The sequence below is a fragment of the Dipodomys ordii genome, unplaced genomic scaffold, assembly GCF_000151885.1.
Source record: "Dipodomys ordii isolate 6190 unplaced genomic scaffold, Dord_2.0 Scaffold96, whole genome shotgun sequence".
Lineage (NCBI taxonomy): Eukaryota > Metazoa > Chordata > Mammalia > Rodentia > Heteromyidae > Dipodomys > Dipodomys ordii.
The window spans coordinates 1086547-1099993 of record NW_012267312.1 but is presented as its reverse complement, the minus strand read 5'-3'; the positions used below and the strand labels follow the sequence as shown (position 1 = coordinate 1099993).

At 33.2% G+C, this 13447-nt stretch overlaps 1 protein-coding gene across 1 annotated transcript in view; it reads left to right on the top strand.

The window, feature by feature from the left end:
* Nucleotides 1–13447, top strand: part of LOC105993437 (dystrophin-like) — a gene marked incomplete at its 3' end in the record, with an annotated part of 1816642 nt that overhangs the window by 724260 nt on the left and 1078935 nt on the right. The window contains 4 exon segments of the mRNA XM_013026710.1: nucleotides 607–720; nucleotides 1610–1765; nucleotides 6573–6743; nucleotides 12221–12403. Of these exon segments, the coding sequence (XP_012882164.1) occupies nucleotides 607–720; nucleotides 1610–1765; nucleotides 6573–6743; nucleotides 12221–12403 (624 nt within the window).

Below are 13447 nucleotides of genomic sequence, written 5' to 3'. Positions count from 1 at the left end.
TACTTGGCTATTCATAAATGATAAAAAAAAGTGACCATTTTGGCCTGGCTATTATTTTTTCTTTTGAGTCATTACTTTTTCAACTAGTCAGAGAAATAAGAAATTAAGAACAAGATCTTCCCCTTAAAGATGATCTTGATGGGAATATTTCCAATGGAAAGGACTATTTGAACTGTCAACTGGAGAAAACAATTTGTAGAAGTTGGGGTTTAGGGAGGCTATAAAGACACCATTACATTGAGTTTATTGTTCATAGTTTGTTTTATGTACTGTAAGGGCACATTGTTAGTATTATCATGAGTTGTTTTGTAACTTAAAATTTCTCTAGAGGGGGATGTGATTTAATGTTCTCAAGAGGAACGTCATAAAACCACATTTGGTAGTAATTTTTTATTTTTAACAATAGCAGACTTCATACGCCAATGCTCATACAGTAGACCATAAAAATGCAGCCTCCGTAAGAGTATTCTTTTCCTGAAGAGTTACTTAGAGACATCTTTCAATCATGGGAATTGTTTCTGAGCTTGTGTTTAGACATATCATCATGATGAACTGTGTTAAGAGCAATCAGCAACTCATAATGCTTTAAAATGGGTCTCATTTCAGAATCACATAAAAACCCTGAAGAAATGGATGGCTGAAGTTGATGTTTTCCTGAAGGAGGAATGGCCTGCCCTAGGGGATTCTGAAATTCTGAAAAAACAGTTGAAACAGTGCAGAGTAAGACTTTCATATGATTCCTTTCCTATGAAGACTTTCCTATGAATAATATTATTTGGTTAGAGCAGTAATTCACCCGGATTACAGTCTGCAATATCTTGAGACACATTTTGTTATCATACTATGGTATATTTGTGTTGTGGGTTGGAGGGGATAGATGCACCGCCCAGCATCTACATTTTAGAGGCCAGGGAAGCTGCTAAAGATCCTACACAGTGAAAAATTGCACTTAGCACCCATCTTAGGAATCCTCAAAGTAAATTTGCAATAAACAAAACCATATCTTTTCCTCAAACCTCACCTTATAGGAATGTTAGTATAAAATGAAATTCAATTTAAAGAAATCTTTGAGCCACTCACTTGTTATTAGCCAAACTGAATCTCCCTCTGTATAATGCACTATAATACGATACAATATGAATTTTTGAAATCATATTCATAATACCATTGTCTTGGAGTAGTAATAAAATAATCTAGCTCTTTTAAGAACTATGTTTTTACAAATTCAAACATAGTGTTACAAATAACCTTCATTACCCAACTTGATATCCACAATAGCTGCCATATCCTGTGTTTGAAAACCAAAATCCTACACACAGTGTAGCATGAAGCTAATAATTTCACACATTTTAACAAGAAACATTTCATGTATTCTGTATTTTGTTTGAGATAAACCACATAATTTCCAACTGCATTCGGAACATAAAAAGCATTGATTTTGTTGAGACTATGCAACCATCTATAACTTTAGCTATTTGTAGTTCTCTATTTTAAAGCATAAAATTGATATCTACTATTATAGTACTAGATATATGTTTCCTATGTAAGTTGCATTTATAATATGTATTGGTAGCTTTTTCTGTCAAGTTAAATTATATTATTTCCTTAGCTTTTAGTCAATGATATTCAGACAATCCACCCAAGTCTAAACAGTGTCAATGAAGGTGGGCAGAAAATAAAGAGTGAAGCGGAACCAGAGTTTGCCTCCAGACTTGAAATTGAACTCAGAGAACTTAACACTCAGTGGGATCACATGTGCCGACAGGTATGATCAGATATCTTTCATAGTGGTTTGCTCAATTTAATTAATTAACATTTTTCATATCTCCTTTTATGATTATCATTATTTAAAGTAATATTGAGGTTCTCAAGTACAGTTTGTTTAAACAAATTAATGTTTATCTAACATGTAGAAATATTTTAGTAGTACATTCCTTACTGATACATAATTTTGTCATTAGGGCTTTAAACTGATCTTAAATGCAACCATCATATTGAAAAATGGAGTTATGTTCACGGGCATTATTTTCATTGATATTTTTCCGATGCACAAATTTATACTTATCAGGTTAAGAAAAAAATAATGCTTCACATGGATGTTTGGGACAGAAATAAATTATATGTCTATCTATAAATATGGCACATAATTGGCTTCTGGTTATGATTTCATAGTCTGGGCTCTTAAACACATATTAATCAATGAATTAAAGTTGAAAAACAGTTAAAAATTGAATGAAATAAAGACATCATGGTTATATATTCACATCTGAATTCTTTATTTTATTCAGCAGAATATATATGTGTGTATATATATATATGTGTGTATATATGTGTGTGCATATATATGTGTATATGTGTGTGTATGTATATGTGTGTGTGTGTATATATATATATATATATATGTATATATATAGTTGTTGTTGATGGTGGGGGTTGAACTCTGGGCCTGGGCGCTGTCCCTCAGTTCTTCAGCTCAAGGCTAGTGCCCTACCACTTGAGTCACAGTGACACTTCTGGTTTTCTGGTGGTTTATTTGAGATCAGAGTCTCGTGGACTTTCCTGCACGGGCTGGCTTTGAGCCGTGATCTTCAGATCTCAGGCTCCTGAGTGGCTATGATTACAGGCATGAGCCACAAGTGCCCAGCTTAGCAGAATAATTTTGTAGATTTGTTTTTGAATTTCAAGATTGCATTATGGAAAATAAAACATTATGTTCACCAATAGCATATAGCAGATACATTTTGTTTAGAAGATAAATTTTTTACCTAAAGCAGTAATTAGCTTAAAATTTATCAATACCTTTCTTGAAGTTACTGAGAGTTTTTATTTATAAGTTTTAGAGGCAGTTGGTCTTTGGTTATTTCTAAGTAACCTTTCCACGTTGAAAGAAATAATACCAAAAGGCAAATGCTAAATCTGAAGAAGGAAAGAATTTAGGAAAGTAAAAGTCAAGGCCTGTCTTCCCAGCTAACATAGTCACTGACAAATGCTTAACAGTTCTATTAACTCACAGATGAAATGGCCTTGGGTCAGCAAGCTTGCATTCTTCTGGAGTTAAGTCAGTGCTCAAAGAGTTGCTCAGGAGGAAAAAGTTATTACTTACAAAAATGGAGCCTGCTACTGATATTTTTGCAAGACCTGTGTAAAAGTTAATTTTTTGAATACTCTTAATGGGTGACAAGAAAGAATGTCACCAATTTATTTAGAGCAAAGAAAAAAGCAACAGTGAAAAAGAAAAAATATATAAAGTCAACAATGTTACTGAAGCTACAATATTTTTATAATGTGTGGAGGCATAAGTTTTCAAGAATCTCAGTTCTTCTTTTTATTTATTTACTTATTTATTTTTGTCCGTCAGGGGCTTAAACTCTCGTCTGGGCACTGTCCCTCAGCTCTTCAACTCAAGACAAGACTTGGCCTACAGGGCCACTTCTGGGTTTTTTTTGGTGGTTAATTGGAGATTAAGAGTTTCAGGGACTTTCCTGCCCAAGCTGGCTTTTAACTGTGATCCTCAGATCTTAGCCTCCTGAGTAGCTCAGATTACAGGCATGAGCTTGGCGCTCAGCTAAAAACCTCAGTCTTAAAATGCCCTTGGTTAAACCTTCTGTTCTTATAATATGTATTAATAATGTGTCGTTTTCAAGGTGCATTGTACTCATAAATTACATATTGAATTGAAATCCCTTTAAACAACTACTTAAATATAATTTAAATTCAAAAAAATATTTTTTTAAAAAAGAATGTGTTGTTCAAAGAAGTGATTTAAATATCTATTGAACTCATCCATTTTCTATTCCTATTTGCCAATCCTCATCTATTTTATATTGTGCTGGACTATCATGCAACCTTTTTCACCAAAGGACCTTGAAGAGGAAGGCAGAGTTAAGGAGGGAAAATGAGCTTTGTTGTTGATACCAATTTAGTCCTACCGAAATGGACATGAAATGTGTGCATTATCTGCACACAGAAATAAGTATGTGATATCCTCTCAGGTTAAGAATAATTTATTATCTGTTACTAGATGTCAGCATTTGGAAAAACACAAATCATTAGCAACAAAGTTGTCCAAATGTCTAAAATTATTGAAGATATTTTACAATCCTTAAATATGAATTTGGGACTATTAGATGGTTAGAAATATTTAAATTGCAAAGCTGATATATTCAATAAAAATATAAAATTATAAACATTTCTAAAATAAAAGGACTACTTAATCAACCACAAAGAAAGGAAAGAAAGGAGAGTAATAATACACACCTATACATTATCTTATGTACATGATATTAAATTATATAATATGTATAAATATATAGCTTATTTGAGAAAGTATTTTATTGTATGGTCTATTGACTAGTCCCCTTCTTCTTACATTTTCTGTCTACTAAAACATTAGCAGAGAATAATTCTATTACTCCTATCCTTAAAAATAGTTTTCCTTGATGTACTAATCCCTACAGCTATCTTTCAAGTTCTGTTTGCCTTTAAATAAATTACTTTCCATTCTTTCTATTATTTATATTTCAGTAGACAAGCAAAGGAACATGAAGCAAAAGAAATACAAATTAGGATAATTAGGCTCAACATTGTTGTGGGGTTTTTTTGTTTTGTTTTGTTTTTTGTTTTGTTGGTCATGGGGCCTGAACTCGGGGCCTGGGTGCTGTCCCTGAGTTCTTCAGCTAAAGGCTAGCGCTCTACCACTTGACCTACAGTGCCACTTCCAGCTTTTTCTGCTTATGTGGTTGCTGAGGAATTGAACCCAGGGGCTCATGAATGCAAGGCAAGCACTCTACCACTGAGCCACCTTCCCAGTCCCAACATTGTTGTGTTTTAAATTGTAAAGAAAATTAATGTGATGATAGTTTTACACATATTTGGGATTAGGAAAAAAGCCATAAGAACTTATTTTACTTCAAATTTTATGTTATATATAATAAAATTAATCTTTTAGTTAAAATATAGAAACCTATTTAATCCTGGAGAGAAGAATTACATTATCTGAATAGTGACTTTTTTCTTCCTTTAAAAAATATATATTTATATTTATTGTGAAAATACTGTACAGAGGAGTTACAATTATATAGGCATGGTAATGAGTACATTTCTTATCAAGCATTGTTGCCTCCTCCTTTGTTTCCCCTTACCATCCCTTCCCATCTCCACCCCTGCCCCCCCCAAGTTGTAAAGTTCGTTTTTCAACATAACTTCTTGTACATCTCATTGTTGCAATGGGTCCACCTGTATCCCTACTTAAACAATTTGTTTTTTCCCTTCTCCTCCACAAATTATACCAACATCCAATACAGTAAAAACAGGGGTTATACTATGGAGGAGAGACATACAAAGCAACAAAGAAATATCTTATAAATATGTTAGAAACAATAGCAAGAAGGAAAAAAACATTTGAGTCCTAAGATGAATAGTGACTTTTTGAAAGTAAGAATGAAGTGCTCTAATCATTGCATTACTACAGGGTGCTTTGTAAAAAGTCAATAGAATTTATGGTTTTGTTTTAGGATTTCCATATTTTGCTATTTTTCTGGTTAATATGTAGTACATTCCATTGTATAAAACTTTCGTGCATTATTTTAAAAAGCGAGCAATTGCAGTAAACCACAGACATTGCTTAGCAGTTTATTTTAAACTTATAGTTATATATTGGATCACCTTCTCATTTCAATACAGGCATACTAGTGATATACAATATTACATAGTATATATGTATTATACTTTATTCATTTCTCCCCTAAAAGTACACTTGGAATTGTTCCCAACATGTTGATATCTTCAAAGTTGAACACTTTAAATGCGATCATGGAAAATTTATTGGAATGTTTCATTCATAAAAATGAGAATAGACACAGATTTAAGACCCAAACCATTTAAGTATACCGACTTACTATATAAAGGATTGTTTCTGTTGGGTATTTTTCTCTACAGGTATGAAAAATTGTTTTCCTGTGTTTGTGACAAACAGCATATTCATTAAAATATTTCGCCTATATTATGTATGAAAATACATTGATTTTAGTTTGTATTCATTGATATTGGATTATCCTTTACATGCATAGACATTATATATGGCACTCTATACCACGTGTGTATATAAAATATGCATGTTATATGGATACATGTTTTCTATTAATTACCTAACTGTATTTTAAAATTTAATTTATATGAGAATTCTTATATTTAAATGATTATTTAAATGGTCTGATATTTAATATCATAAACGATAACAAAGATCACAAAAATATTTGTTTTCCTTTTTTGATAAAATTTCTTTTCCATCTGAGATATAGCATCTAAATATTTTTTCTTCCACTCACTGCCACAATAAATAGTTAAAGTATTATAATAGAGGAAACTTGTCATTTTATTAAATATACCTAGTAAAGGGTGATCTTATTTCCACACATGAAATTAGGCAGGTTCAATACGAGTTAGTTTTCTGGTGAATAAGTTTAATTCTTGTTTTATCTTTTTTGTATAAACTGCTGTATAGAGACTGTTCAGTAATCAGATAATAAAATATTGTTACTGTCAATATACATGATTTGCTTGTTTTATGGAAGGTTTATGCCAGAAAGGAAGCCTTAAAAGGAGGGTTGGATCAAACTGTAAGCCTACAGAAAGATCTGTCAGAGATGCATGAATGGATGACACAAGCTGAGGAAGAATATCTAGAGAGAGATTTTGAATATAAAACACCAGATGAATTACAGAAAGCAGTTGAAGAAATGAAGGTAAAGTAAACCAACTAAAATGAAAATGAGAAAAGAAATATAACACTGTATAAAATATGACTCTGTCAAAGCTACACTTTGGATGTAATAGTAAAGGTTAACTTTTTCTTTTACTTCAAGTTTTGATAGGCACTGTAAAATGCTAAACTTAATTACTGCATGACAATACAAATAAAAAATATAAAAAATAAAATAAAAAATATGACTGTCAAAGCTGCACTTTGGATGTAATAGTAAAGGTTAACTTTTTCTTTTACTTCAAGTTTTGATAGGCACTGTAAAATGCTAAACTTAATTATTGCATGACAGTACAAATAAAAAATATTGGTAAACACAAGTAGAAAAATTATTCTCTGGAAATTATTCAACGCAAAAAGTAGAATTGGCTGTTCTTATTAACTAATTACAAATTTTCATCCAAACAGACAAAATTTGGTTTTGAGCCTTTTCATGTACTCAAATGTTGTGTTTATTTGGTGGCTTAAGGAAGATTTTTTTTAGAACTAGGATGTAGTAAATATTTTATCTGGTGATATTAGCTTTGGATATAAAGAACTAAATTTACCACTAAACTCAAAGCAGGTAATTATTTTACCACTATATTCAGTGAATGTGTATATATAAATAGATGTTATATATATTCAGTGAGGTATTTGGTATACAGTGAGTAGAAAATAAATATTTTTTGATGAGTGAATGATACCACTGTAGTTACTGAATTATAATAAATCTGGTTAAATCATTATTGAAAGATGATTATTTGGAGGGCAGATAGTAGGTATGGTGAAATGATATTTTAGAAGTTTGATTGTAAGGCAATTGTGAAGAAATAACTTTAATATGAGGAATCTGAATCATGAGAAAATATCACCCATGCAGAAATCTATAGGTAGTTCAAATAAACTATTCTCACAAGCTTTATCTCTGTTAAAACTAATAAAAAAAAGATTGAAGGTATTTCTTCCCATCTCATTTTGAGTGTTTCCATTTTCCACACGTTTTTCTTTTGGCATCAATTAGCAGTAGGAGAGGGCTTCATTTTGACATGTCCATATATGCACATAATATATATGGTCATTATCATCCCCTTTCTATTACCATCCCTTATCTTCCCTTCTACTTTCCCAAACCAGTCTCAGCAAGCTTCATTGTTCTATTTTCACACATGAGTGTATTTACCCTCCTTCACTCTCTCCTTTCACTCTACTCCCACTCTTTACCCCCATCCCAGGCAGAACTCATACATTCCTGCAATTCATTATTTTCCTTATTAATTGTAAACTGTGTGCCACCCATGTGACCTTTCCTGACACATCTCAGCTCCAAGAAGACCTGTTATTATTCCCTCTCCTAGTTCTATGAAACCATTACCTCAGATCCTGGAATAGATCATTGGAAGCCAAACTTATTCAGCTTTGTTTGTTCCTGGTTTCTTTGGCTCAGTCTCTCTTCTGGCTGTCTTTTTGAGGTGTTGAGCATCTAGTCAGACAGAAGCCTGAAATCATACAACTTTGAAAATAATTCTTGAAATGAATGGTCCAACCAATTTTCCATATTTATTATATTGTTTAAACAATTGATCTAATAATTGTAATTATAGTTACAAGTTTGGTGCAGAGAAGAAATTATTGGAAAGAGGAATATCCAGGCAGGTTCTAGCAACATGAGTTAAGGGAGTATCAGGAAGTTCTTAAGTTTTCTGCTTAACAGTCAAGAAATGACTTTTAGTGTACTTTTAGTACTTGGAGAGTACCTTACGAAGACTTCCACTTGTATTCATTCTGAAGCAAATTTATCTTTATTGCTAGAAAACACAAACAGACCTACCTTGACATTCCTCTCTGATTTACTCTGAAAAAAGTAGACACCCCATCTGTTTATTTTCTTCCCCATTTTTTACTTGAAAATAACAGGACTGTTTTGATAACTCATTTTCCTCTCATAAACAAAACTTTTCTGTTGTCATAAAGAAACGGAAGTGTTTGATAACTAATGTTGAATTTCAAATCTCTTTTGGAGATGTCAGTAATTATATGCTAAAGGTTGATAATAAAACTTTTACAATGTCTAAATTTCAATCATAGCTGTTTTACTTCTTTTAATTTTTCACAGCTTTGTGACTGTTCATCCCAGAGCTCAGCGAACATATGATAAAATAGCAAATATATGAATACGTTTTTGGACTCAGGGCCCGGGGTACTGTCCCTGAGCTCTTTTGCTGAAGGCTAGTGCTCTACCACTTTGATCCATAGCACCACTTCTGGTTTTTTGGTAGTTAATTGGAGATAAGACTCTCATGGATTTTCTTACCCAGGCTAGCTTTGAACCACAATCCTCCAGTCCTGAGTATCTAGGATTACCCATGTGAGCCACCAGCACCCAGCTTAAATAGATTTTTTTTGTAGTAACTAGGGTAGTTATTTCTTATATTTGGGTTTCCTTCAGTACCGCCTGTAGTATTTGTTTAAGATAACTGATTCCCACTTGTGTAATTTGGGATTCAGTTCCAACAGGTTTCCAGGTTAAGCCAAGAGATAAGTTCCAGATTGGATCCATGCTAGGAGAATCATTGATAAAACATATTGTTAACAATAGGTATATGAGCACATTAAGGTTAGATGCAAGAAAAGAAAGGAAACAGGACCATTATTTTCATGAGGTTTTCTCTAAACTATAGCACTCATTTTACTTCCTACTTCTAATCAGGAATTAATTTTGACCTCCTTTCCTCATTTCTACCTGGAATAGTACAATTTTCCATACAGTCAACAGTTCAATGTTTTTGAACTATCCCCACTATCTAAGCCAAATTTTATTTAAAAAATCATTATGAAGGTCTAAAAATTGAGCCAATTTTGAATATTTAAACAGGTGTAAGGGTTTTCTATATCTTGAACAAATTATGATTGCATTTACTGGACCTACTACATATTCCTTTCTCTCCTCATAGAGCATATGAAAATGACTTGATTAAAGCATGAGAAAGAAAAGATGTAACCCTCAGAGTCATCTACTTAAGATTCCCAGCTTTCTGGTGTCTTATATAGAGATCACAAATGACATGCCTGAGGATTTCATTACAGATCCAATCACAAAGCACGGTGGCATGGCTGGTTTTGCATAGAAAAGCACAATCTCATTGAGTAATAGTTGTCAAAGTTGTTGATAATACTATAATTACTACAGTCAAAATGTGATTTCCACAGAAACAAAACCTATACTCAGCAATGCCAAAAAATCAATTAATTTAGGAAAAGAACTAAACTGTTCAATGAATAAAATTAGAATCAGAGAAGGCAAGTATTTTATATTCAGAACAACTTTAATTTGCCATTATACTGTATATTTTCAAGGCCTTGTATTATTAAATCCAAAGAGTAGGATGGATATGATGAAAAAATATAAAGGCATTTAATGGTTCATTTTTTGGGGGGGTCTGGTCGTGGGGCTTGAAGTCTGGGCCTGGGCACTGTCCCTCAGCTCTTCAACAAAAGGCTAGCGCTCTAACACTTGAGCCACAGCGCCACTTCCAGCTTTTTTTCTTTTTGCTTATGTGGTGCTGAGGAATAGAACCCAGGGCCTCAGGCATGCAAGGCAAGTGCTCTACCACTGTTCCACCTTCCCAGCCCCCTTATGATTCATTTTGTACATGTTCCACCATTTCTCCAGATTCTCAACATTATATCAAAGACCCAAATTCTACCTGTAAAATCTTATGTTTCTTCACCTGAAAGTTTTGCTTGGCCACTGATTTCCTCTTTCCCACTCTGTGTCAGGCTTCAAATACTAAGAAATTAACATTTCCCAACAGCTTTCAACAAATGATGGAAGATGAGGCATGCACACCACTACTTTTCTCACCATTGAATGGGATAACCTTGAGAAAGTTAGCACCAAGAGCTCTCCAATAGGAATAGGCTATTCACTAATTATGGTTGCTGGGGTTATTAAATATGTTCTTATAACCTCTCTTCCTTTCATTTCTCCATTTTTCATTCTGTTACCAGCATTTCTTTCAGATAGGTCATGCACATTAAGTGTTTATGCTTGAAGGGTCATGTCTCATTTGACTTCTGTAGGATACAAATTGAAGAAAAATGTTGAGTGTGCATTTCTGAAAAATACACATATATTGGAAATTGAATGTGAATGTCCTCAAGCTAGAGACTAGCAGCAATTCCCTTGTAGTTAAACAAATTGGTTTTAATATTGTTTTGCAATGAGGAAAAATAATACAGCATGAGGAACCACATGATATATGAGTGAACTATGAGGAATTATACCATCTGGGATTTTGTTAAGTATTTTAAAAGAGAGTTTAGGAGCTCTACTTTGGATTACTTGTTGTCAGTGAGTGAAGATCACTCTATGATTTTTTATCTGTCTACAAAGAAGGAAAACTAGAGAATCTGAAAAATAGTTGATAAGGAAGCTACAGTCATATCAAAAAGTATAAGGAAGTATTTGGTATTTTATGGTTTGACTTATGTAGATATTTTGTTTATATTTAAACATGATGATTGAGCTGTTATGATAACTAATTGGCCTTGTATTATATTTAATTCTGATCAGGTGTGTTGGCTCATCCCTGTAATCTTAGCTACTCAGGAGATTAGGAGAATTACAGTTCAGAACTATCTCAGGCAAAAAGGTACTCAAGATCCCCACCCCAACCAATTGGGTGTTCTTGTATATAAAAGGTCATTACAGCTACATGAGAAGCATAAGTAGGATTGTAGTCCAGTCTAGCCCAAGCAAAAACTGAGATTTTGTTTTGAAAAATAACTAAAGCAAAATGGGCTCAAGGTATGGATCAAATTTTAGAGTATCTGTCTAATAAGCTCACAGTCCTTAGTTCAAACCTAATAAAAATAAAAGAAGGAATTTTATGAGTAGTATATCTGTCACAGAAGAGTGTAGAAGGCATAGTTGTAATCTGCTCACTTCCTGATGTTAGATGCTGCTTCTCTCTTTATTCCATGTGTCCACTTACTGAAGAAAACTTTCATCAAAGTGTAATCCAGAATTTATCATTAAGAACACTTGTATATGTTATAGATCCTTTGATATACACAACTATATTTGTTCTAGTTTCAATATTATTTCAACCATCTTATTAATTTTTAAGTGATTTCAATTGTAGACTATTAATATTTATTGACGTAGTATTGAGATATTTGTTTCTTGCCTATTTCAAACTCACTGTCTATGTATATATTTGGCTATAAATACTTACCCATCTGCAGACTACTTCTGGAAGTATTCTTATTAGAATTTTATTGTATTCTAATTATACTTTTCATTCAGATTTCCAATTGCAGCTTAATTAATTTTGGAAGGGGATGGAGATCTTATTGGATTTATGTTTATGAATGTCAAGGTAAAGATGATGAGGAAGAAATTATATGAGATATAGGAATGTGTTTTGGAAGTAAAAGCATGTATTTGCTTGTAAGAGGATTTTCTTCACTTTTCAGAGAGCCAAAGAAGAAGCACAACAAAAAGAAAGTAAAGTGAAACTCCTTACTGAGACTGTGAATAGTGTAATAGCTCAAGCTCCACCCGCAGCACAAGAGGCCTTAAAAAAGGAACTTGATACCCTTACCAACAGTTATCAGTGGCTCTGCACCAGGCTGAATGGGAAATGTAAAACTTTGGAAGTGAGTCACATTGTTCTTCTTTTGGGCACTTAGCATTATGGTTAACATGTTATTTTGAAACATAATGTTTAAGAATATGAGTTCTGTGCTAACACTAGTGGAAAACTGTAGTTTGAAGCAAGAAAAGGCTGCAAGACGATCTCCAATAACAGGTTAAATACTGGACTGGAGATATGGTTCAGGTGGTAAAGTACTAATTATGAGCAAAAAAGCCAAGCTACAGCTCAAGACCCCTAATTAGAGGCCCTGATTTCAAGCCCTGGTAATGGTGCAAATAAGAAAAAGGAATCCGAGTTCTGATGTAAAACTAAGCTTGAATTCCTCACTTAGGCACTTATTTACAGTATGATTTGGGGCCAGTTGCTTGACTTTGTCAACCTGTTTTTAGTCTGTAAAAATGAACATTAAAAACAGGACTTACTTTATAGAGTTGTGGCAAAATTAAGTAATCTATGCTATTTAGAATACTTAGTCTACTCTTTAATAAACACAAATTGCTATTTTTACAACTTATTATTACTATTACTAGGTCATAGAATCCTAAAAATAAGAGATTTTTAGATTTATAGAAATTGTTTTTTATATGTGAATGTTCATAGTTACTTAAATATCTTAATGGGTAGGTACTCTGTGGAAGAATGCATGTTATAATTGTCTTTAATAATTTTTATTTATTTATTTTTTATTTGTGAACATACTGTACAGAGGGGTTACAATTACATGGGCAGGATAATGCATACATTTCTTACCAAGCATTGCAGCCTCCTCCTTTGGTTTACCCTTCACATCCCTTCCCAGCCTCCCCCCTCCCCCCCATTCCTAACCCTTCTCCTCCCCCCCTTCCCCCCACCCCGGACCGACATTGTAACACTCGTTTTGGACATGACAACTTATACTTCTCGTTGTTGCATCAGGTCCACCTGTATCCTTAAACAACTGTTTTTCCCCCTCTCCTCCACAAGTTATACTGACATCAAATATAGTGAAAGCAGGGGTTATACTGTGGGGGAGGGACATACAAAGCAACAAAGAGATAGTCTTATA